The 26,300-nt window shown below is 43.0% G+C and overlaps 1 protein-coding gene across 1 annotated transcript in view; it reads left to right on the top strand.

Moving 5' to 3' along the window:
- Positions 1 to 248: 248 nt before the first annotated feature.
- Positions 249 to 26,300, top strand: part of ARHGEF26 (Rho guanine nucleotide exchange factor 26) — a 134,041-nt gene continuing 107,989 nt past the window's right edge. Inside the window, exons 1-4 of the mRNA XM_043473950.1 lie at positions 249 to 371; positions 788 to 1,935; positions 3,598 to 3,637; positions 7,157 to 7,302. Of these exons, the coding sequence (XP_043329885.1) occupies positions 856 to 1,935; positions 3,598 to 3,637; positions 7,157 to 7,302 (1,266 nt within the window). The 5' untranslated portion in view covers positions 249 to 371; positions 788 to 855. The remainder of the gene's footprint in view (positions 372 to 787; positions 1,936 to 3,597; positions 3,638 to 7,156; positions 7,303 to 26,300) is intronic.

Below are 26,300 nucleotides of genomic sequence, written 5' to 3'. Positions count from 1 at the left end.
ATTGCTTTCTGGCAGGCCTCCTACGTTTGTTCCCACGCTGTGCTCCGAGCAACAGCCTTGCGCGCCCGCAGCTCCCACGCCGCCCCCTCCCCGCATCTCGTGGCCCGGAACCCGGGGCTCGGCGCACGGCCCAGGTGCGCTTGAGCGTTTTAACGAGACCAGGGCGGGAAGGCAGCGGCTCCCAGAAGGCGGCGACTGAGGCGGGCCGGGGCGTGGCCAATGCCGTGGGCGGGATCAAGCTTGGGGGCGGAGCCAACGCTGGGTCGGCGGCTGAGCTCTCCCGAGCTCCCGCTGCGAAGATTCGGTCCGGGACCCGGGCCACCCACTGGGCGGGGGTGCTTGTCGGCCCCGGGCTCTACAAAGCCCTGAAGGTAAATCCGCCTGGGAGACGGGCTACTGGAGCTCTAGGGGACCTGCGACGGGGGCTGGCCGCTGGATGGCGGCGGAGGGGAGCGTCGCGCGAAGAGTTTCCCAAGAAAGCTGAACTCGTCCCGTTTCCTTTGCATCAGTTTGCACCGGCGATTTGGTGGCGGTCTGTTTCTGTGCGGGTGGTCTTGGGCCGCGAGAGGGGCGCGGAGGTGATTGGATTAATTCGCCTGGGCACGACCCAGGTTTCTGTACTGGACCCCTCGCCGCGGTGGGCGCAGTTTTTGCCCCAGAAAGGGTGGGTAATTGAGCGCAGTTGTGTCCCGCGGCAGCCGGGTGATCCCCGGGCTCAGAGCGCGCGCGTCTGCAAGGCGTGCCTGGTAGTCCGGAGGCCAAGCTCCATGATTTCTTTCCTCTTTAGGCAAGACTAACTAGGTGCTGTCCGCCACCCCCGCCCCCCCCCCGGGGGCTGACCCCCGAGGCTCCGCTATGAACACCGAGAGCGAAGTGGATTTTCCCAGCAACAGCTTAACCCCTTTGTGGCGGAGGCGTTCAACCCCTCAGCCCCAGCTCCTGGGCCGGAGCAAGCCGAGGCCCCAGTCCTACCAGAGCCCCAGCGGGTTGCTGATCACGGATTTCCCGGTGGAGGACCGAGAGACGCTCCCTGCGGCGCAGAGTCTGGCCGAAGTGCCCGGCGCCTCCGACGGCAGGACGGTCCAGAGGAGCCCCCTGCTTCTCTGCGCCCATCGGAGGGCGGTGACCAATGGGAGGACCGTCTCCCCGGAGTACAGGGCTATCTCTCCTCGGCTCCGACGGCCCAAGTCACCCCAAGTCCCCAGAGTGGCGTCGGGCGGCTCCCCCAAGTCCTCAGCGAACGGCACAGCGACCAAGCCCGCGCCTCAGCCGCTGCACCCCCCGCGGACTCCTCCAGCGTCCTCCCCGTGCAGCCCCGAGGGGGACAAGCCCGGATTCCCCACCAGCCCCCTGCCTTCGCCGGCTGCAAATGGGCTTTCCCCTGATACCTCCTCCCAAGGCGCCGGTTCGCTGTCCGGCAACATTGCTAAGGACCCTGAGCGAGGACCCTCGAGGCTCTCTCCTTCGCCCCCCAAAAGGTCTTTGGAACAAAAACTGCCCCTCCAAAGGCTGCCCTCACCGGAGAACGAACTCCTGGAGAGTCCTTCGGTGGTTTTGAGCACAAACAGCCCCGCCGCCCTCAAAGTGGGAAAACAGCAGATCATTCCGAAGAGCTTGGCCTCGGAAATTAAAATTAGTAAGTCCAACAGTCTGAACGTGGAACCTCACAAGAGACTGCTCAAGGTACGCAGCATGGTGGAGGGCCTTGGGGCCCCCCTGGGCCCAGCAGAGGACGAGGGCGAGGCGGAGCGCGACTTGGACAGCCCGGGGTCTCTGCGGAGAGGCTTGCGGTCCACCTCCTATCGCAGGGCGGTGGTCAGTGGCGTTGATTTTGACAGTCCTGGCACCTCGAAGAAGAAGAACAGGATGTCCCAGCCGGTTCTGAAAGCAGTGATGGAAGACAAGGAGAAGTTTTCCAGCCTGGGAAGGATAAAGGTAAAAGTGGGCAAGAGGGTCGCACGTTAGGCAGTCACTAAGCCGCCAGTGAAGATGTTTGGGGTGGGGAGGAGGGGCACAGAGGGAACCACAGGTTATTGTTGTTTTTTAATTTTATTGTTTGTTGATCAGAGCCCTGCACATCTATCTCTTGGCCATTTTATTGCTGGTAGGCAGAGCCCAGGTTAATGCAGTTTTATGGGAGGAACTGAAACTTATCACTGTATTAATTTTCTAAGTTCGGCAAAATGTGGGGGACAAGTAGGAGAAAAAAAAACACAGCAAATTACGTATTGGTGGAGTGAGTCTTGAACACTTTTAATACAGGTAGCTGCAAAGGGGGTGGCAGGCAGGCGTGGATCTGCCAGTGTGGTGCTTGTTTAGAAGTGTCAGTTACTGGTTCCTGATTCACCACAGCTGATACAGGAAAACACTGATTTCCTTTCAGCCTGTTGATTATTTTAAGTACTTACATTAGTGATTTAGTTACTGAAATATTTTTCCTTTCCCTGATGATCACGGATACTAAATACCATCCAGGTAAAATGTGAATCTTAAAGGTCAATTGCCAGAATCACAAAGGACATAGTTTGTCATCTTCGTTGTTTCTGGCTTCTTTCACCAGGGGCTTTGGTTGCATCTCATTCCCATTTTGTGCCCACTTAACCCTTGAGTGTATTTAACAAGCTGGTAGCTTGGAACTTCAGGTTGGAGTGAATGGTGTGGCGTTGCTCCCAGATAAAGACCTAGGAGTTGCACTCCTTAAAATACCAAATATGACATAAATAGGGAAGACGAGGGAAGGAGATTTTGGAGTGTGCATGTGCTGCTTTCTCCAGACACAAGACAGAGCTCAGCAATAGGGCAGAAATTCATTTTGGCAGCCACATCTTTTCCTGATTAATCTGAAAGCTGGAACCAGTCTATATAAATGTCACATATGTAATACACAAGCGAGCCTGTTTTATTTTAGATCCTATGGCCTTAAAGAAATTACATAACATTTTATGTGTATTTTTTTTTCCCCCTCCAAATTTGCAAGTTTAACAGAGTTCAATTTAACAGTGGTGGTGAATCATGAGTGGGCTACCCTGGTGGCTCAGATGATAAAGAATCTCCCTGCAATGCAGGAGACCTGGGTTCAGTCCCTGGGTTAGGAAGAGCCCCTGGAGAAGGGAATGTCCTCAACTCCAGTATTCTTGCCTGGAAAGTTCCATGGACAGAGGAGCCTGGAGGGCTACAGCTCATGGGGTCACAAAGAATAGGACATGACTGGGCGACTAAGCAAACTAATTTCTAAGTAAAGAAATTACATAACATTTTATGTGCTTCCCCTCCCCCCCCCCCCAACTCTGCAAGTATAGCATGGTTCAGTTTAACAGTGATGGTGAATCATCAGTAATAAGCTGAAAGCTATTGGTCATTTGAGGATTCTCAAGCTGTATTGGCAGAGTGTGGGGGATATTGTACATTTTATTTCATCTTTTAAGTGGGTGGTAGTAGTCATATGACTGCTCAAGGGATCATGTGTGCATGCTGTTGGAAATCCAATGAATGTGACCACAAAAAAGTACTTTTTCTTGAAATAGCTGTATTTTCTGTTTGGCTCATTCATACATAGTTTGCTTTGCTTTTCCTCTTTTTGCTTTTCTTGTTTCTTAGAAAAAAATGCTGAAAGGACAAGGAACATTTGATGGGGAAGGTAAGCATTTGATTTTCCAGACTTTTATTGCTGTTTCAATGTGGAATATCAATTATAAGTTGAAATCCAACTGAAGTAACAAAAACACAAGATGAGAAAAATGTAGAACTTCTTCTCAAATTATACAGCACAAAGCTCTGCACTAAGCTAAATTTTCATCCAGTAATACCAGCAGTGAATAAAATTAATGGCATTCTTTGTAAGCCGATGACTTTGTCAGACCAGTGTTCTGGGATTTTTAATTCTTCTCTGCTCTGGCTCCATCCCCACCTCCCTCAAAAAATGAAGAAAGAATAAGGATAAGCTCTAGCTCTGCAATTTAAAATTCTGAAGGTTTGGCATGTAGATCTTACGTCCGTATTTCCTTAGGTCATATTTCCTTTGACTTAATGGTCTTATCCCCATATTTCTACATTTTACTATCATTAATATGGTTTCCTAACCAAGTTTCAATTTGGAGGAAATCTAACTCTCTTCACTAACAGAACCCTACTGCTATGAACTTCGACCCTGTATAGAGTTTTTGTGAAGGATCTCAGAAACAAAAGCAGCTTTCACCAGGTGTTCAGACCCTAATCAGATTAGCGGACTTTGTGTAAATGGATCCAGTGTCAATGGACCTCAAGAGCTTGTAGAGCTGGGGGAGTGTGGTGGAGGTGAGGGTAGTTACTTCCTGTCATTCTTTGAAATGCTAAGGTTTTCCACCCTTTAAAAGAACAGTGAAGAAGGGTATGCCCCTCTCTAAGTAAATCAAAAGTAAAACCACCCAGAGTTTTATCAACTTAGCTGATTACAAAACATTTCCCCATATAATTCTTATAAAAATTAGTTCCCATTTTATCATTTAAATATGACCAGTTTATAAAAATGTATTTATTGTATCCCTCTTAGAAAAATGTTTTCTATGGGGAAGAAACCCAGATATAGTATTTTTGCTGGTTGGGATAAAGGCATCTTGCAGATTTTATAACCGAGGAATCTGGAATCTCCAAGAGGCTTGGTACCTTATCCACTATCACACAGCCAGGATCAGGACAGACAACTGGTTCTCACGCACTTTGCTTTCTCTTGTACCCTGTTATGACCGTGAAGTGAACAGGCATCTATCTAATATCAATCATGAGAGATGTTTTGCATCTTCTGGAATTTGGCATTAGTTTTGGGACTTTTGCTTCAAATGGTTAAAAATGTTGAGCTTTTTTTGAAGTCTGAGGACAGACCTTCATTATAACTAGTGTTATGCTGTTTCCTTTTATGAGGAGCTGTTTCTGTGCACCCTCTCTGCTCTTCTCAAATATGATGACCTAGACATTCTTTTTCACATATATGTACGTGAGGAATGCAGGACTCTTACAGTTGGTGACTAACAAGAATGTGAGTCAGGAAGCTGTGTGGCTGAGTGGTGAGATCCTGTGATATTGGAACCAGAGACCTGAGTTCCTGTCCTGCTGCTGCTACTTATCAGTTGAGTGACGTTAAACACACCTCTCAACTTCACTGAGCCTGTTTTATTCTGCGTAAAATGAAGCTCATAATTGCCTGCATTGTTGTGAGATGAATGAGACATCATGTCAACAATGTCCGAACATATTTTATGTCATATAATTAAGTACTTTAAAGGGTTCTACAGAGATCTGTACCCTCATAATCTGCTTTCATATGCAGACCAATCAGAGACCAGTAAAGTCTTGTGTGAGCTCTGAGTATTTAGTGATGGTGATGCACACAGAACATGCCATAGTTGATGAGACATTAGGCGGATGTTTTGCTGGTTTCACTAAATAGGGAAAGCGTTTCAAACTCAGTATGTTCCAAAACCAAACTCATAATCTTTCCACTAAAGCAGAATTTCTTCTGGAGTTCCCTTCCGCTTTTCAGCTGTGGGACTTAACAGAGCTAGAAGACATCCTGACCACCACAGCCAGTCTGACCCCTGTTCCCAGTCCAACCCCATCAAGTCTCCATTGCTTTTCACTGACCACTTCAAGAGCATCCTAATTAGTCCCTTATCTAGTCAATGTTTTGCTCTTCCAATCTAAAAATGTCTTTCAGTGGATTTTCACTGCAGTCAGGATAAAATAAAACCTTTACAGTATGAAAGAAACTGGGGCTTTGGGGCTCATGATAAAATCCAGTTCTTAAACTTTGCCTGCAAAACTCTGCCTGGTTTGAGCTGTCTGGCTCTTCTCCCTAAACCCGCCTTACACCCTTTGTCTGATAGACACCTATACTCCAGCTCGTGACCTCTTTTGTTCTTCTCAGGTCATTTATTTCCTCTTGCTTTTGCAGGTGGTTTTTTTCTGTAGCTCTGTGCTTTCTCAGCTTTCAGATCTTAAGATTTTCCTCATTAACACCTCTCTGACCCCCAGACTAAATCATGTCCTGCTGACAGTCTGTCCTCAGAGCACTTGTGTATAAATCTTTTGGTTTGTACATACGTATTTGTGCCAGATCATTGTGTCCTCAACCTTAAAATGACTTGCTGTCTTAGTTGGAATAAGAAACAAAAGTCCTTTCAATGGCATCAAGGCAAGACCCTACATGGTCAGCCCTCTATTCATCCCAACCCCCATCTCCTATGCTTCCTCCCCTCCCTTAACTTATTCCAGCCACACAGGCCTCCTTGCCCTATCGGTGTGCATATTGTAAGACACACCAAGCAGACTCCTGCCCCAGGCCCTTTGTACTTGCTGCTATCTCTGTTTGCTGATGTCTCTGTAGTTGCCAGCAGACAGATGGTTTCCTTTCTTAACCTCTTTTAGATCTTTGCTTCAATGTCAGCTCTATGAGGCCTTCCTAAACCACCCTGTTTAAAATCTGCGTATCACCCTTCATAACACCCTTTCTCTGTTTGATTTTTCGCCATGTTACTTTTCAGCATCTGCCATATTATAAAAGTTGCTTGTTTGTTTATTGTCATTCTTTCATCACTCTGATGTCAGCTTCTTGAAGAATGAGATTTTTCTCTTTTTTTGTTGTTGTTCTTTGTTGTATCCCCAGCACCTAGCATTTACTGGTGTCTAGTAGACATTTTCTAAGTATCAGTTGAATGAATTCATGAATGACTGACTTTTACTATATTTCTCATTAAATTTTTAGCTCATGAGGGCACAGAAAGTGTCTTTTATTTTCTATTTACTCCCAGCCCTTGGCACATTGTAGATGTACTATAAATGTTTGTTAAATCGAAAAATAAAGGGGTGTAAATTCAATTTAACCTAAAAAACAATGATGTGATAGACATGACCTTCATGAGTGGTGGACAGAGTCATGGAAACTTTGCTTCAGTTGGCATTTGACGTACAGGCCCTGTCCCCTGCAGATGATTGGGGGATAGAACTGTATGAGTGAGAAAATAGATTTTTGATCATGACTCTTCATGAAGAAATCCATTTATCTCTTGTTTATTAAACTGGAGGCCAAACCTCACATAAATATTGGATGTTTCTTTAGAACAAGTAGCCTCATGATGGGGGGGTGGCAGTTAGTGATGTGGAGGGTTTGGTTCTTTTTTTGCAGAAAACGCTGTCCTGTATCAGAACTACAAAGAAAAGGCCCTTGACATCGACTCCGATGAGGAGTCAGAGCCGAAAGAACAGAAATCCGATGAAAAAATTGTGATTCACCACAAGCCTCTGCGGTCCACGTGGAGCCAGCTGTCTGCGGTGAGTGTGTACCTTCTGGTTTTTCTATCTGTGGGCGTGAAGAGACCAAGTTGTGGAAATTATACCTGGTTGTGGTTTTAACTTTTTCTACCAGTGATCCTGTAACCCTCAGGAGAAAGATTCTTCTCTTTAGATTGTGAAATGTTTCTTGAAACTCTGCAGTGAGAAAGTGAACTTTGACAATTCTGATCAGGAAAATTTATCATGTTTTTCTAAAATAAAGTGCTTTAAGACTGATGTACTATGGGCTCTAGAAACTCTTCCTGCTCAGTATATTTTCTTGTTTTTTTATAGAGTGTGTATGTAGTGGTAGCTTAATATATCTGTATTAAGTGATAGCTTAATATCTCTTAATATATCTGAACTGTATCGTAATTATGGCTGTGTATGCATATGTTTGGGGGTTTCCTTGGTGGCTCCGTGGTTAAGGATGCACCTGCCAATGCAGGAGACTTAGGTTCCATCCCTGATCCAGGAAGATCTCCTGGAGAAGGAAATGGCAATCCACTCCAGTATTCTTGCCTGAAAAATCCCCATGGACAGGGGAGCCTGGCAGGTTACAGTCGTTTGGGGTCATAAAGAGTTGGACACGACTTAGCGACGGAATGACAATAATATATATGTATGTAAGATATTTGTATGTATGTATAGTACCTATGTAAAACAGGGAATGTGTTACACTGCTTCCTTGGAAATTTCGTTTGATAGAGACACATTTATATTTTCTTGAAATTGGTTAATGAATGGCATTCTGTCCTGTCTCCACGTGTGCATCTTTTGTGGGCCGGTGTCTGATACTTACTTTTGTATTGACGAGTAAATTCTCCTCTCTGCGTCAAACCTCTTTAGTTTTCAGCCATAATTTCTTTTCCTCCTGGCTTAACAACGTCACAGTGTGATGCTTAGTTTACATGATGTGAATTTGGGTTCAGCATTTGTAGGTGGGAAAGAGTTCCCATAACTGGCTTGGGTGGTGGGAATGTTGCATGAAGAACAAGCCAGTGCACCCCTGTGAGTCCTTTAGCGGAAGCAGACGTGATTCTCTCTGAAGCCGAAATGAGCACAGTTCAGAATCGGGAATCTCATGCACTTAGGGAACCCGTCAGCGTAAGTGAAGAAGCACTTGTAAACTTGACCGTGGAAATGCGTGTATGTTGATTATGGAGATGACATCTGGCTCAGGCTTTTCCTCGCCTCTCTGCACTGTACTGGAGTTCAGAATTCAAGAAACCAAACCCTCCTACCCCCTAATGTTGTGCGAAGCGGAAGTTATGTATTTGCAGCGTCACACCACAGTCTGACATCCTTAGTGTTACACCACAGATTAAAATGCCTATGGGGGTGGGGGCAGGCCAAGGAGTGTTATAAGCGATGCTGGTGAGTGTGGGTGATGGGGAGTGGTGGGAACTGTGGTCCACGGGCCTTGTATAAATTGGACAGCTGTCAGTTAGTCCAAACCAGTTCAGTGTTGCAATATTTTCTGATATTTAGAAAAGAGAATACAGAAAGTCAGACTTTTGAGTTTGAGCGAACTCCGGGAGATATTGAAGGACAGGGAAGTCTGGTGTGCTGCAGTCCATGGGGTCCCAAAGAATCGGACACAACTCAGTGAGTGAACAACAGCAAAATTCCGTTTGTTTGTTTTCTTTAATATTTGCTTATATGGCTGTGACAGGTCTTAGTTGCGGCACACGATCTTCAATCTCTGTTGCAGCGTGCAGGATCTTTAGTTGTGGCATGTGGGATCTAGTTCTCGGACCAGGGATCAAACTCCGGCTCCTGCATGCGGAGCGTAGAATCTTAGCCATTGGAACACCAGGGAAGTCCCTTCAAGTATCATCCTAATTTAAGTTTTAAAAAATTGTTTCATGAGCCCAACACTATCTCTGGGCCAGTAGTTGCTCAGTCGTGTCCAACTCTTTGCGACCCCATGGACTGTATGTAGCCCACCAGGCTCCTCTCTCCTTGGGATTCTTCAGGCAAGAGTACTGGAGTGAGTTGCCCTGCCCTCTTCCTGGGATCAGACCTGTGTCTCTTATGTCTCCTGCATTGGCAGGCAGATTTTTTACCACTAGTGCCACCTAGGAGACCCCCACACAGGCCAGTTCAGTTCAGTCGCTCAGTCCTGTCTGACTCTTTTCGACCCCATGGACTGCAGCACGCCAGGCTTCCATGTCTATCACCAACTCTCGGAGTTTACGCAAACTCATGTCCATCAAGTTGCTGATGCCATCCAACCATCTCATCCTCTGTCATCCCCTTCTCCTCCTGCCTTCAATCTGTCCCAACATCGGGGTCATCAGGGTCTTTTCCAGTGAGTCAGTTCTTCACATCAGGTGGTCAAAGTGTTGGAGTTTCAGCTTCAGCATCAGTCCTTCCAATGAATATTCAGATTGATTTCCTTTAGGATTGACTGGTTTGATGATCTTGCAGTCCAAGGGACTCTCAAGAGACTTCTCCAACACCATAGTTCAAAAGCATCAATTCTTTGGCGCTCAGCTTTCTTTATAGTCCAGCTCTCACATCCATACATGACCACTGGAAAAACCAAAACTTAGACTAGATGGACCTTTGTTGGCAACGTAACAGGCCAAGTTGACCCTGAATGACTGTCATTCTGTTGTTGGTATAGACCATCTGGTAGGGGATACTTGAGAAGAAAACTGGATTTTTTGAGTTTTCTCTCTAGGGCAGCATCTGTGTTTGTTAGTCAAGGCCTAAATCTTGCTGTTGATCTCTGAATGCTAAACAAAAACATGTACTTCTCTGTCACTTACACACTTCTCCAACCTAGCTTTAGTACCGAAAGCCAGGCTGCCATATTTATGCTTCCTGGAGTTTGACTTTCATTTAGATTTTTTTTTTTTCATTTAGATTAACAAATGCAAATTTAAATACCACTTTGTATCTTTCAAACTTTCAATACTTCAAATACGGGCATGCATTTTATTTGGCAAAGGATCAATGTACTGTTGTGCCTTTTGTTAACAAAAAGATTGATATTAGAAGACTATGTGGTGATAAAATGTTGTAAAGTAGATTCTGACTGCAGAACTGTGTTATCTTGGATTTGCATGTTCCCAGGACTTGTGTGTATTTATTGTGTTGCTTGGCAATTACATTTAACCAAAGCATCATGATTGGACTTTGCCCTTTGCGTCACTTGGGCACCAGCCTGCGTTTTCTTTGGCCCTTCTGTGTCTGTTTCACTTTTAAAAACTTTAAGTTTTTTTTTTTTTTTAATTATAAAGTATTTCAAGCTCAGGGCTTCCCTGGTGGCTCAGTGTAGAAAATCCACCTGCCAGTGCAGGAAATGTGGGTTTGATTCTTGGTCCGGATAGGTCCCCTGGAGAAGGAAATGGCAACCCACTCTAGTATTCTTGCCTGGGAAATCCCATGGACAGAGGAGCCTGGCAGGCTATAGTCCCTGGGGTTGCAAAGAGTCAGACACAACTTAGCGACTGAACAACAACAACTTCAAGAATTTAGAAAAATTATCTGTAAATAATATTTCATTATATATCTCAGAGACATACCGATTTTTAAAATAAAAAGTAATCAAAATTGCTACAACTAAAAATTCAGAAAAAAATTCTTAATACCATCCAATGCCCAGTCAGTATTCACATTTTCTCAATTTTCATATTTTTTTAAGATCTATTTAAATCAGAATCTGCATAAGGTCATACATTGTGATTACTTATTCATATTTCTTAAGTCATTTCATCTGTAATGTACCCTCTGAAACCATGTAATTCAAATTGGGCCTTGAACCTACAGTCCAGGACTTGACCCTAGCCAAATCCCAGATCTGGAACTTGAATTCATGGTCTTTTAACTGAGATCATGCCTGGTCTCAGGATTTATTGAAGTTCTCAATGTCTTGTGGCAGAAAGAATTCAGTAAGAGACGGGGTGATAGGTAAGACGTGGATTTATTTAGAGAGAAACACACTCCAGAGACAAGAGTGTGGGCCATCCCGAAAGGCGAGAGGGCAAATGTGCAGATAAACTAACATGTAAGTTTGTGTAATGGATCTCCAGGTACCTGCCACACGGGTACCAGCTTGAATAGACGTTAACATTTTCGTATTCAGGCCTCTAGTTTTTAAGGCAGATCCTGTTCGCCATCCTCCTCTCGGTCCTTTTCTCCTTCCTGCCTCCCCAGGTGTCATTCCTTACTGTCCTGAAGGTGTCTATTCTGTCGTTCCCATGTGGGTTTCCTGTCCACTAAAAAGTGGCAGTCCCCTTCGGCTTCTTTAAAACTGGACACTTTTAACAACAAAAAGCAGCCATTACTTTTTAAAAATTCTAGTAGTTAGTAAATATCCAGGTTGCAGTTAGGACCCTAAAGAAAAGAGGCTTCGTGAATTATGAAAAATGTCAGGATATTTTCCATGAGCAGTCAGCACCTACATTATCTCTGTCTGATATTTTGCCTGATTTCTTCTTGTAAAGGGGCTGCAGTGTTTAGGGCAGGTTTTGGAGCACTTCGACTTTTTGTATTTTTTTGCATCATCTTTCCATGCTTAATTTTAATTTTAATTTTTTCATTCGTAATTTTTAGTAATACCAAATAAGTAAGGTCATCCCTATCCAGTCTTTAACACAAAACTCTTCTCTGAGTGAGGCCTTGATTCCGGAAAGGGAGTAGAATAAAGGGTTTTCTGGCAAGGGGGTTAGATCTCTATTTGGATCTACCTTGATTTTCTACTTGGGAGGGGGTGCTTATGAGCACACCTGTGTTAGCTGCTGTTGATTGTCCTATGCTGTGAAAACCTCTTATCTCTATTGCCAACTCCTGACTGCCTCCTGAGATGATGAAACTTTTCTTATCAGATAAATGTAAGAAACATCCAGTGTGTGGGAGACTCTAAAAAGAGCAGCAATTTGCAGTCACTTCTGCTTGTTTTGTGAGGTGTTGAAACCCCAGTCTGTATGGAATTTGTCTTAGTGCATTTGTTTATGATGTGTCTCCTTCAGTTTCGTTGGACAACCACGCAGGCAAGAGGTGGTTTTCTGTGTAAGGTGTTGCGACAGGTTTAACTGGAGTGTTGTAGTCACCTAGGAATGAGCAAGAGAGGCATTTAATTGGGCCTCAACATAGTGGAGAAAGTTTAGGCTGCTGCAGGCTTCCGTAACTGGATTACAGCGACTTGGTGAATGTGTGTAGCAATGTGGGTTTGTTGACAGGTCCCCCCCACGTAGAAGTGGGGTGTTCTCCGGTGTCAGGAAGGCAACCTGGGCTCCTTAATGTCATCAGATGGTGCCAGACTTATTTTTCCTTTACTTGATTGTCTGAGTGCATCAATCTTTTCTTCAGTGGAAATACAGGATTTCTTCATTCTAGGGAACATAATTTTTTGCTGCTCTTTGAGCTTCCCTGGTGGCTCAGATGGTAAGCATCTGCCTACAATGCAGGAGACCCAGGTTCAATCCCTGGGTCGGGAAGATTTCCTGGAGAAGGAAATGGCAACCCACTGCAGTACTCTTGCCTGGAAAATCCCATGGATGGAGGAACCTGGTAGGCTACAGTCCATGGGGTCGCAAAGAGTTGGACATGACTGAGCAACTTCACTTCACTTCAGGTCTTGGGGAGCACTAATATATGCAAAATAACTTACATGATCGTGGTTTTCAGGTTTTGCTTGGTTTGAAATGAAATTTGAGGTTTCAATTTGAAAAAAAAGTAATTTTTTTTTTTCATTTATTTTTATTAGTTGGAGGCTAATTACTTTACAATATTGTAGTGGTTTTTGTCATACATTGACATGAATCATCCATGGATTTACATGTATTCCCCATCCCCATCCCCCCTCCCACCTCCCTCTCCACCCGATCCCTCTGGGTCTTCCCAGTGCACCAGCCCCGAGCACTTGTCTCATGCATCCAACCTGGGCTGATGATCTGTTTCACCCTAGATAATATACATGTTTCGATGCTGTTCTCTCGAAATATCCCACCCTCGCCTTCTCCCACAGAGTCCAAAAGTTAGAAAAAAAAGTAATTTTCTGTCCTCTGGAGATCTGTGCCCAGAGACAAAGGAATCTGCCATCCACAGGGGATTCACCCAGCAACTCACCTAAACTGGCATTGTGAGGACTAAGACCACAGTGCTTGGATTTCTGGGCTTGTGGGTTTGAAGAAAAATATTGATTGTGTCACTGGTGTGGGATAGAACACTGTGTACCTGTAGCAGTTAGCGCCAGGGGTGTAGCAGCTGAGTCCCCCCTGCAAAGAGAGCTTCAGGTTTTTAATAAGTTTTATCCTGTCATAGGATCCCGGGAGGCTTTACAGTATTACAGAAAATAAAAAATAAACCTCGCCTGGAGCCTTTTTGCCGTTGTCATAACTCGACCCTTCCCCCTATCAGGTACTATGTGTTAGATTGAAAAAATGGCAGTTGCAAAACTAGTGTTTGTTAACTTTGGTGACAGTCCCACAGCCACCCTTGCCAGCCCTCTTTGTTGGCCCTGACCCCCTCTGCCGTGGGGTGTTTGTGTAATTCCCATAGCCTTGACATGCCAGGTACCTTTGACACGGGCGTTCAGGCTCCAGAGGCAAGAACATGCACAGAGGCGAACACTCTACTTGGGTTCAGTACCGGACGCAGTCACCAGATACGTGCCTCCTATAGTCACCCTCTTACTGGACTTTTCCTCTGGACTTGCTGACAGGCGACTTATCAGTAATCCTACTCGTTTTGCATATTTTTCCAGCGTGCTCAAATATTTTAAACACTTTATTCTGGAACTGGTTCTCTATGTTTTCTGTGAAGTACGTCTTCGGCTGTCCTAGTGTGGCTAACTGGGCTCATACCTAGAATTAGGACTTGGCTCCTAAGACACGTAGTTTGCTCTGGACGACTTTCTGGAACTGCAGAACGAGAAAGGACAATTTGAAAACTGGCTATTTGATTATAATTTCATGATACTTATAGTATAACACACTTTGGAGTCTTAGCAGTTCCATCTGGTGGGACTTATTCTTTTAGAATTTACACCATGTTTATTGTAAAAGACAGACAGTTTTCTACTGAAAATCACAACTCAGCAGATGTAATAAACCTGAATATCCTTCTGCTTGCAGAAATGCTTAAAGTATTTAGAGGTCATTGAAAATTTCATCGTTTCCCCTTACGTTTTCACACTTGTCTGAATTAATTTTCAGTCGTTCAGTGACTTGCTGCTTAAAATAATCTCTTCAGTCATAGAATTTTCCATTTACATTTTTGCAACACAGCAGCCTCATAAACTTATTTTTTTAACTTAAATGGTGATTAATGCCTTTTATCATATCTGTCTTTTATGTTTATAAAAATAGAAAAAAGTTCGCATTTTTCATGTCTGCCTTACTTTCAGTACTCACCGTGTAATCAGTCAGGGCTTTAGGCGTGTACTGGTGCCAGCTTTTAAGTTGGACATCAGGTCTCCTAGGGTGTTTGTGTCTTTATAAACAGAACTGGAGGTCTGTGTGCTTCAGACCTGAGACCCCCAGCAGAGATCCTGGTCCAGCCAAGAGGGCTGGAGCTGGGGTCTGCTTAGCCTGAGGCAAGGACAGAGCTACACTCTTGCCATTTGAGTACAATTAAATTAAGGCATTCCCTTAACATTTTTGAAAGCTGAATTTGACTATATAAGCAATACATAACACATTCTCCATGAAAAAAAAAAAAACATTTCAGATAAGACCAAAGTCTCTCTTGATCATACCTGCAATCCAGTCTCTTTCCCTTTCTCTCTAGGCAATACCCTTCTCAATTTGGTAACACTGCTCTCAAAATCCATGTATATACATTTAAGGAGAAAAAATAAAGATTATATGTACTTACATAAACAATATACTGTGCAGATATTGTTGGCTGTTGTTTAGTCACTGAATTGTGTCCGACTCTTTGCGACCCCATGGACTGTGGCCCACCAGGCTTCTCTGTCCAGCAAGAATACTGGAGTTCATTTACTACTCCAGGGGATCTTCCCAACCCAGGGGTCAAACCCATGTCTTTCAAGTCTCCTGCATTGACAGGTGGGTTCTTTACCACTGAGTCACCAAGGAAGCCTGTGCATATATTAAAACTTGCTTTTTTCCTGAACAATGTGTCTTAATTCATGTCTATACATGATGATTTTCAGTATTTTTTCTAGTCTCTTTGTTAGTCTGTAGGATGGATATGCATTTTGTCATCTTTCTTTTCTTGGGGGGCTGTTATCTGCTTTGAGAATCTGATAAAAGCTGTGAGCCACCGACCTTCTCTTTAGAAAAATGTACACACACGTTTATGTTTGAAGTGTGTGTTTATAATTTTTGGTTTTGTTTTTTTCAGTTCCAGTTTGGGAGTGTTTTTTCTTTTATCTCCAAATACTGGGGACACATCAGTATAGCTTAGTGCATTTCATATTGTTCATATCACTATTAGAAATGGCTTTTTTTCTGAATTATAGTGATAGTGGAACTTGAACTATATAACCCTTTCTAGAAAATATATAGAGATTGAAAAAAAAAATATTCTGGTTGGAGCTAAGTAAGAGCCAATGAGTATACTAATTTATGTGCCAATATTTATGTTATTGATTCTTTGGGGAGAACAATGGGTTGTGAAAATGGATGTGTATGCCTGAGGCCCCAAGGGGAGGTAGGGGGCAGAAGAGACAGGTGCTCCAAGAACGTGGGAGGACATGAGCACAAGGGTATTTTATTTTGGTTGGCATAAGTACAAAAGGAGATGTTTCAACTGCAAACCTTGACCTGGGACCCACACAAAGAGGTCTTATTTCATTTAACAGAAAATTGATGAGAGGTTGATCAAGGATTCCTTCCTTCCCCTATTCTTTATGAAGGGCCCTGTTATAGACACTGGTGATGGAGTACAAACAGACCCCACCCTGCATTCATGTCCTTGCAGACACCCTAACTGGTAAGACAGACACCAAATAACCCCCTAAATACATGCAGAATTGCTGTGTGACTGCCGTGAAGGATGGGCTTGTGCTGCTCTGAGACCCTGCGGGGAAGGGCATCTGTTTGGGCATATTGCTGTCAGTCAAGGGAAGGTGGCAAAGAAGGTGACGAGAGCTGCCATCTGATCAGCTGCCAGATACATGTCGGGTCAGAGTTGTTGTTGGAGGGGGTGGGTGCAGGGTGGAGGAGTCCCAGGCAGGGAAACATCACGTACACAGACCCTTTGAGGATAGAGGGTCAGGGGATTTGAGATCAAGTCAGTGCACCTGGAGCTTCTTGATCTCCTTGTGAGTCCTCATTCTTCCCATCATTAATGGTTGGGAGTCCCAAGGCTCCATCTTTGGGGCTCCTCCCTGATCTGCACTCCCAGGCTGATTGCTCCTTGTCTTGTGGCTTTAAATGGATCCTCTGACGATCTCCGGGTTTCTGTCTCTAGACTGGACCTTTCCTTGAGCGTCAGACAAGGATCTCCAACTTCATTTCTGGTATCTAGCCAGCATCTCAAAGTTAACCTGTCCAAAAGTTGACTTCTGATCACTCCCTTCTCTCCCACCCAAATCAGCTTCTCTCACAATCTCTTCTTTTTCTCAGCAAATAATGACTCCTTTTTCCAGTCTTGAAGATCAAAACCCTTGGAGCCGTTCCTCACACCTCTCTTTCTCCCATAACCTGCTTCCAATTTGGTGCAAAGCCTGTTGCCTGTACCTTCAGAATAGAGCTGCTTTGCGGCTGCCATTCTGTCAACACGGAGGGGCATTGTCCCCTGTGCTTCCCAGCTCAGCTCCCCGCGTCTTCCTCTGTGCCTGTTGGTCTCCTCTCCGTACAGCAGCTATGTAGTTATATTGTTGATTTGTGACCCTATTACAGTGTACTAAGACATCCTGTTTTTTCTGAAGTGTTAAGTGATTTCTTAACTCCACTAAAAGTAAAGACCAAGCCTTACAGAGACCAGTGAGACTGTGTGTCCTGGCCCCTGGTTACTCTTCTGAGCTCCTCTCTTGCATCTCTGTCTTGCTTGTTGCTCAGTTATGTGGATGTTCCTTCTGTGTGAGGTGCACTCTGCCTCAGGACCTTTGCACTTGCTGTCTCCTCAACGTACACACGACTCTTTCACTACCGCCTCTTCATCTTTTCTTATCCTCTTCCTGACACTTACCCCTCTCACATACTATGTGATTTACTTTTCTTGTTAATTGTCCATATTTTCCCACTGAAATGAAAACTGCATGAAGGCAGATTTTTGTCTATTGTATTCTCTATTATATCCCTAGCACATGAAACAGTGCCTGAATTACAGTAGGCTTACAGTAAATCTGTGATGAATTTATGAGTGAATGAATGAAGACAAAGCCTAATCCCATAAGTGAAAATAACAGAAAGCTACCCAGCAGTTAAAATAGCCAGAAAGTTTCCTATTTAGGGACTAGTGGAGGCTGTTTTTAATTTTTCTTTTAAAAGAAAAGTTATTGATGTTTTCTTGGCTACATCCTGGATTTAACAAATGTCTTTGATACATTAGGAAATTTGGTATCTTCATAGTTTAAAATTACCTAAGTTAGGTGTTTGCATACTATGAGATCAAATTAAATTACAGCCTTGTCCTCCACTTGATAATGTCTTTTGGGGAGGTGGATGAGATGCATTTAAGAACAGTAGGAGTCTGTAGGAATACAGTGTAATTAAGTAAGAGGAAAGCAGGCTCAGTGACTTTTACTTTACTTTTTTATGTATTTTTTGCATTTGGTCTCAGTTGTGGCATGTGGGATCTTTCGCTGAGGCTCATGAACTCTAGTTGTGGTATGCGGGTTCAGTAGTTGTGGTCCTCGGGCTTAGTTGCTCCACGGCATGTAGGATCTTAGTTCCCTGACCAGGAATTGAACCCATGTCCCCTGCATTGTAAGGTGGGTTCTTAACCACTGGACCACCAGGGAAAGTCCCAGCTCAGTTGCTTGAGGAGTTCTGAATAACTACGGGGAAGAGCTCTATAATACTAAACTTGGGCTTGTGGAAATCATCAGATTCTTGTGTTTGCCCTCTTGACCTTAAGATGTCCCCTTGTGGTGTCTCTTCTCTCGGTCCAGTGAAGGGGCCATTCCACATCCACAGAGTGATTTGTCTCCTTGATGATTGAATAGAGAAATTGTCACCATCGAAATGACTACTGAATCTATAAATATGGAGCTAGTGCTTAAAAGTTTGTTTCTAAATTTGTTTGATTTATCCAGAATACTTAAAGCCTGTTGATTTTCTGCATGATTTATCTGTACTCTTCTGTCTTAGGGTCATTTTGGCATTTGTTAACCTGTATATCTGTTATTTGGGGGCATAAGGACTATATAGCCAGTGGACAGCTTCTGCAGAAGGAAGTGTTGTTGCCAGTGAAAGGAAATTGCAGATTATTTTCCCCTTTGGTGTAGGAGATAAACTCGACTACTCATCTGACTGCAATAATAAAAATGGAACAGTTCCCGTTTGGAACAGCAGGACACCCTGCTTCTGGTATGACAGACAAAGGTTTACGGCTGCTGTCTGCTGAACGCACACTCAGCTGTCTCGGTGTGAGCAGGCAGGCTGGAGGCTGACTTGCAGGGTGGATGTAGCCCTGGGACCTGTCACTGGGTCATCATGAAATTAATTTTTTTACATGTAGGTGAAGTATTAACCCAGGACTTGCAGAGAATACTGTACTGCAGGGATTGGACTGGGTCATTTCACTCAGCTTATATCATCCTTGTGACAATACCATGAGGGTGGAGGCCATTTCTCCACCATATATTGAGGCAGCTGAGGCTCTGAGATGACAAATATGGTTCCTCTCCTACTGTTTTTCTTATGGTCTTGAGGTTACCTGGAACAGAGCCTTTCAAGTTTGTCAAAATAACAGACATGTACCTAGGGCCCTGAAAGAGCAGAAACCGCATTTCCATCAGGTACTTGGCCAATAATATGACTCCATCTCAGAAATGGCCTGTTGGCTGTCTTCTCATTTTCCCTTTTTGCCTGGTCTGTCTGCTCTCCTGAGAGCTCCTACACACTCAAAGTTTCTGAGATCTTGTAACTTAGACTTGAGGTTACCTAGCATGGTCCTGGCAGGAGGAGGTAAAATGTTACCATTTTAGCTTTCCATGGGTAGCTACCTGTTGAGTTTCTTAAGAGATAATCATGTAGACTTAGACACTAATTCTGCACCCCCCCCAACACACACTTAAATAGGTCATTTAAACATTTACTGTTATTTGATCAGTGCTTAACCAGCCCTGTTCCAATCCGTTTTGACCCCCCACATGATGAGAAATCTGACTGCTGCTTCTGCGGAATCTGAGTAGGACAGCTTTTCTTTCATGTGTGAATGAGAGTGTAAAGTGACATGACTGACGTATCTAGTGGAAATTTACACATGGTGGAGTTATCCTGCAACCATGGTCGGTATCGGTAGCTTAACATAATGAGAAATACATTTTACTTATAACCTAGTATGTGTGTTCATGGGTGTGCGTGTCTGTGTACCTCAAACAAAAGCTTCACAGTGCACTTAATACCCTTAATACACACAGTGCACTATGGTATTTTCCGTCCTGTCCTTTCTGTTTTGTTACCCTGACGTGGATGACAAGCAGAAGAAATTTGGGGGCTTTATTTTGCTGTTCACTAAGTGATGAGAAGTTTGTAGTCTGAAAACGCTAGTGTCTGACTCCGAAATTCATACGTGTTCCACTGCATTGGGGCAAATGGGGCAAACAAAACAAACCTGAAGCCAGCACCTACTCTGTGGGAACTTAGAAGCTGGTTTAGGAGGCAATAGAAATGAAAGGTCTAAGTGATGTTTCTGAAAGAATGTAGGGCAAAATGCAGAAATGTCATGGATAGATTTCATGGATAGATGTCATGGAAAGCAGTAAAGGCCAGGAAAGTGCTCCCTAGAGGTTATGACTAAAACTCGATGGGCTAGATGGGCCAAGAGTTGAAAATAAAAACAACAGAAGTGTAAAATAATTGCTTGAGTAATTGAATTGAAAATGAAACTTGAGGTATAGGTAAACGGGAGAATATTGGTAATTCTATGCCTGTTTCTCAGATCTCCTCCATATAATAAGGCAATTCCTGCCCAGTGGGATCATGGCATGCTTTGAACATTGCACGTAAAACATCAGTTCATTTTAGTACCCACTTTTCCGAAACGAGTTTTGCTCAAGTTTAGATTGTGTTGCGAATCTAAGAGGCTCACTTCAGTGTCAGTGTTGTTCTAAGGAATTTACTGTTTGGAGGTGATCATTCTTACCCATCTGCCACTTGACAAAAATAACAAGCAAAAGCAGAATGGCAACAAAGATGTTGGCACCTGCTCTATAAACAGGTGTCCTTTTCTGCAAGAAGGGCCCCTCAGACCTGTGCTGCCTTCGTCAGCCCCTCCCGACTCACGCCTTCAGCCGTGTCATCATCGGCTTCATCGGCAGTTCCGCACCTCCAGCCCTGTCCTCTGTTCCCCCATCTGCGCGCCTGCCTGTCATCCCTCACTGTCAGCACCGCCTCATAAGCCACCGCCTGGTTTGGGCTGGACCGAAACCTTTCTCATCGCCTGCCTTTATCTGAGCTGCTTTTGTCTGCGAATGGTTACCTCTCAGGAGCTTTCCTGTGGGCAGCAACGAAGAAATGCGGGTATTATTGGCATCTCTTCACAGTGCCATTTGCCTACCCTACTTGCTTTGTTTCTTTTTTTGAGAGAAGACTTTGAAACTTAGTTTTTATTAAAAGCAATGCTTTAATTCCAAAGCTAAGAGATGTTTATTAGCGAAAAATAAAAAAGTACCAATAGATAAAAAGAAGAAAATAAAAATTGTTTGAAATCCTTCCCATGTAGTCACTGTTGATACTTTGGTATATAACTTTTCAGACTTTTTTTGTTTTCTTAATGTGTATTTAGAATTTTCCTCTTCCTTTAAGCAAAAATTAATAAAATAATATTGCCTTATTGCTCACATTTTCCATTTAATAATGTTGTAAATATTTGCTCACCATTAAACCTGCTGTTTTTTAACCCATTTTTTCCCTCTTAACAACATTGTGAATGACTTTTCATGTCATTAAACTTTCTTCCATAACAACCTTTGTAAAGCCCATATTTATATTTCATCAAATAGGTAGTTTTTTTTTTTTTTTTTAGTTTGGTTCTTTTAACCAATTCCCCTTAGTTAGTCATCAGTTTGTTCTTAATATTCCAATTTAAAATTCAAAATTTAAATTAAGTTCTTTGCAATAGCCATTTTTGAATTATGAAGGTAATGCAGGTGCATTCACCTTATTACAAAACCTAACACAGCAAGACTAAAAATTGCTATGGTTTTACCATCATTCCCGCCTCTCGCCACTGTTCACCATCATTATTAGTCTGGTCTCTTCCTCAGTATTTTATTAAATATTCCAATTTTAAAAACTGCTCATCTTTTATGAAATAATTTTATAGAATTGCCTTGTCCCCCTAAAACCAGTTTTCCTTTTTATCTTACTTCTGTGACATTAGCTTTTCATGTATGCCCTGATCTCATTTTCTCCCCTTGGTTGCTGATAGAAAAAGCAGAAGTGGGCTTCTCTCTCACTGGGGGATAGAGACTGAGTCCACCTGGGTCCAGGCTCAGTAGCCTGCAGGGGAGTGAATGGTATTGAGAGCCACAAGTCAGAGAGGAATTTGTGGAGATTCCACGGATGTCAGGACTAATCAACAAGTTAAATTGCCAGGCACCCTGCCAACAGCTTAGCTTTTTCTGGAGCAAGAGCTGAGAATTCATTTGGGGATGCAGTTTCTGAGGTATCCAAGGGGAGGACCTTAGTTTAAAGGAAGGGTAGCTGCGGGTCACGCACACCTCGAAGAAATTCAGAAGTGTGAGAAGGCAGTGCACCGCGGTGGTAAAGAAATTGTCCTTGTGGGCCGCAGGCATGCCTGAGTTGAATACCAGCTTGACCACTTGTTAGGGCTCACGATGACAACTTTCCTGTGTCTCTGTTTTCTTATTTGTAAAATAGCGATAGTAATGCATTTCTTGTGGTATTGTTAGAAGGTTTAGATGCATGGGAAGAACAGTGCCTGGTACATGGTAAGCATTGGATACATCAGAAGTTGGAGAAATACAAGAGGAACCAACCAGAACTCTGAATCAGGTCTTGGCTAAATAAAGGATACTGGTTTACAGGGGCCGGCTACAAAGTAACACATGCGTTCTTGTCTCCTAAATTCTACAAGGCACAGAAGTTTATTTAATGACCTTGCTGTTTGTGGTCTGTACTCTCTGCCTCCTATCTGTATTGAAGTAACTGGGACTCAGTCGGGAATCCTGGCTCTGACTCTAGAGGGTGACCCAGGCCATTTCCAGGTCAAAGCCCCGAGCCCTGCCTTGCCTTATCTGAGTTCGCCACAGTTTTAGCAGACGCGAGGTTACCTCTGGGAGGCTGGCAGAGCTTACTGTTTCTTGAGATTCAAGAATTTTGGTGAGAATTATAGAATTTTCGGTTTTAAGTTGATAGAATTTATAGTTTTAAGATTATGGAATTTTACTGTTTTAAGTTTAACAACAGTAGATAAGAGAGGAGCTCTGGTTTTTTGAACAAATGATGAGATTCCTGGCATGTCACTGGAGATCTTTTTAAATTAAGCATATGATTTATTAAATGGGCCATTGTCTTCTACTTCTCATTATTCTAAAAAATAGTGATCTATGTACCTGTTTCTCCTGAAAAATACCGCACCGTCCCCGTCTTGACCTCGGTTATCTCATCTCTGGTCGTCTGGATCTCGGGCCCTTGGTGTGGGCGTTCTGCAGCAGCTTGTTGCTTAGGTGGACCGTATCCCAGTGATTTCTCAGTGGACGAGGCGGGGCCTGAGACAACCTCGGGGGCTACTTTCAGAAGACAGTTTCAGGCCCATGGCAGATTTTTCATTTTAGGAACTTCAAGCACACTCTCAGCGAGCTGCTATTCCTATGTTGTTGAAGTGAAAGAACTCTTAACTCACTGGACATTCCGGGACTGTTCAATTTGTATTAAGTCTGTAGAAAGGGCCTAGGAGTGATTGTGTGCCGCGGTATAATTTTACTTTGCAATTCATTCTCTTCCCACTTGAACTGTCCAGAATAGAAGCCCATGAATAGCAAGTCACCAGGAGGCATGAATAAACCAGCTGATTTTCCTCAAATGGGTAACTCTAAGTTTGAAGGTCTTAGCTCCTGTGGGTATTCAGTGGACATCAGTGCTTTATGGAGCCTGAGTGAACTTGGATTAAAATATCTGATCTCATTTTTTTTTTTTTTTTTCTGATCTCATTTTTAATTGACTACTTTTCTGAGCTTCTTTGGTCGTCAGTCTTTTGCAGGCCCTCCTGTTCTAGTTACTTTGGCTGGTGGGAAAAAGAGAAAGAATGTGCACCCATCTTATCTGTATAGAAACAATGTCAAGTCATAGAGGGCCTGAGGTCATATCCCTGTTTACCCCATAGAAAATGATCCGAGCAGCCTAGAGACTGGGGTAATTCCTCTTGGCTCTGTACACAGTTAGAGGGCAGGCACTATGCTCTGGATAGGCTTAGTTACACATGGCAACCTCAGGGTTCTGTTGGAAACTTAGAGAACCCGGCTTTTACTACCTTCTGTAGTCAGCGGCGTCAGAGGCCAAGGAACATTGCCTAGGTTTCCTTAAGACAGCTTTTCACAAGGTGAAATCACCTGTAGCTGTGATGAGTGCAGAAGTGGAATTACTACCTGAAGCCTGCTTGTTCCTTCATGAGATAGTCATCTAACAAGCTCAGGCTTGCAAAGGATCATGGAGGAAATTGGCATCCATTTTGTTTATTTTTTTAATCATAAAAAAATGAAGCATGGTCAATTTACAGTGTCATGTTTCAGGTGTAGAGCAAAGTCATTCAGTTGAACATATACATATATCTATTCTTTTTTAGATTCTTTTCCATATAGGTTATTATAAAGTACTGAGTATAGTTCCCTGTGCTATATATCAGCTCCTTGCTGTTTATTTGTTTTCTATGTTGAAGTATGCACCTGTTAATCACAAGTTCCTTATTTATCTCTCCTTTCCCATTTGGTAGCCATAAGTTTGCTTTCTATGTCTGTGAATCTGTTTCTATTTTGTAAATAAGTTCATTTATATAATTTTTATAGATTCTACATATAAGTCATATCATATGATATTTGTCTTTCTCAGACTAACTTGGTATCAGTTTTAGGTGGAGTAACTTTTGGATCTATCCTTTGGGGAGTTTACTTTAAATTTCAAAAACTATATCTTGGAGCCAGTTAGACAGTATATCCATTGATGAAGTATCTATTACTGTTCTTTATTCATTTTAGCCAGTTGTTTATTTTTGTCTCTTTTGAACATGGAAAATATGTTGATTACAAAAAATCATAGGTGGAGAATTTTAATACCAATTACAGCAGTAAAAATATAATTTATAATTATGAATTTAGAACTATTATGAGATTAGTGAGTTCCCTGCATTCACTGTCTTGACAAGTCACATAATATACGTTCATATTTTTTAACATATGTCAGAACTGTAGTTGTGGGCTACAGTTTTGTTTTATTTGAATTAATTTGTATTGATTTTTATTTGAATATATGTCATTATATGTCAAATAAATATTGACATATATTCACATGTTCTCCTAAGAGTGTAGAATCTGCCATGGCAAGATTTGAACGGTTTTGTGAATTAGTTAGATTGTACAAAATCAAGAACCTCAAACGGAGTGTAGCTCTTAATGTTTCATTCAACTACATTTGTAACTGTACTTATTGATGATATAGTTGAATAGGAAATTTAAAGCAATGAGCAAGTTCTAGTGAGGTCAGAAGGGAGCTGGAAAGCTTGTTGCTTGGCAGAATGTGTGTTCCCGTTTGTGCTGGGCTGGAACCTCCACTGCAAGATACATATGTAAAAAGTTTTAAAAAAGAGCCTGTGTGATTTAGTTTCTTTCCTTTTAGATGACAGAATAGGAATCCCATTTTGGAAGCTGGTGTATCATCTTTTCCACTGGTGGAAACAGGGAGAACACTTGGAGAAATGTGATAAACTTGATATTTTAATTCTCTTAGTAAAAGTGTGCAAACTGCAGAAACATGTAAATGTAAAAACTGTAGGTTTTATTGTAAACATATGTTTTATACACATATTTGTGTGCTTGTGCAAAAGAAAAGCCTGGGCTTACCAGTGATTTTTACTTCGGTTTAGTAATAGGTCACTGGTTTTGAATAGAAAATTTCCAGAGATAACATACTATTAAAATCGTTGCACACAGCCTTTGTCCTTCTTTTGTTTCCCTCTCTCCCTTCGTCCCCCTTCCTTCCTTGTTTCTTTCCACTTGACATTTTGCTGTGTTTTCATTCTCCCAGTTTTCTCCCGCCTGTCTCCTGCCAGTCTCTGTGGGGCCCTCTTATATATCCCCTCTACCCTTCTTTTTCTGGTTTCATTTTCCACATTCTTCGGTCTCTGAAGTCCTCTTGCCCGCTCTGATCTTCGGCCTCCAGGCACCTGCTCTCAGGCACTGTGTAATTTAGAGTTGCATGTGGAAGATCTCAGGTGGACAAAAAGCTTCCTCTTGGCTCGGGAGAAGAACCCGTCCAGCCGGGCCCCAAGCAGTGGTCTGGCAGTCAGCCAGGTAGAGCCGGCTTGTCATAACTCCAGACCTGGCCTTCTGGATCCTTGAATGTGCCCGTTTTCTTAATTATAACCCAAGAATGTACTTTTAGAACCTTTTGTTTTCTTTATCGGTCAGTTCTGTATGGGCTACTGGTTTCTAATTGATGACTTCTTGGTTAAAGGAATGTTTGATCATTTTTTATTAGTGTTGGTGAAAGTCTATGTATGAGTGCTTTGCCTTTTTCAAAACTACCTTCTCTTCTCCCTCAGAAGGGCAACTACTTTAGCTGGGGATTTTTTTTTTTTCTTTTGGATAGGATGAAGTACTCTTAATCCCTCAGTGACCTAGCTGTATCTGGGTAGGTCTCTAAGCCCACATGCTTTACTTTCTTCCCCTT

The sequence above is a fragment of the Cervus canadensis genome, chromosome 7, assembly GCF_019320065.1.
Source record: "Cervus canadensis isolate Bull #8, Minnesota chromosome 7, ASM1932006v1, whole genome shotgun sequence".
Lineage (NCBI taxonomy): Eukaryota > Metazoa > Chordata > Mammalia > Artiodactyla > Cervidae > Cervus > Cervus canadensis.
The sequence above is the reverse complement of the archived record's forward strand: the minus strand, read 5'-3'. Positions and strand labels throughout refer to the sequence as shown.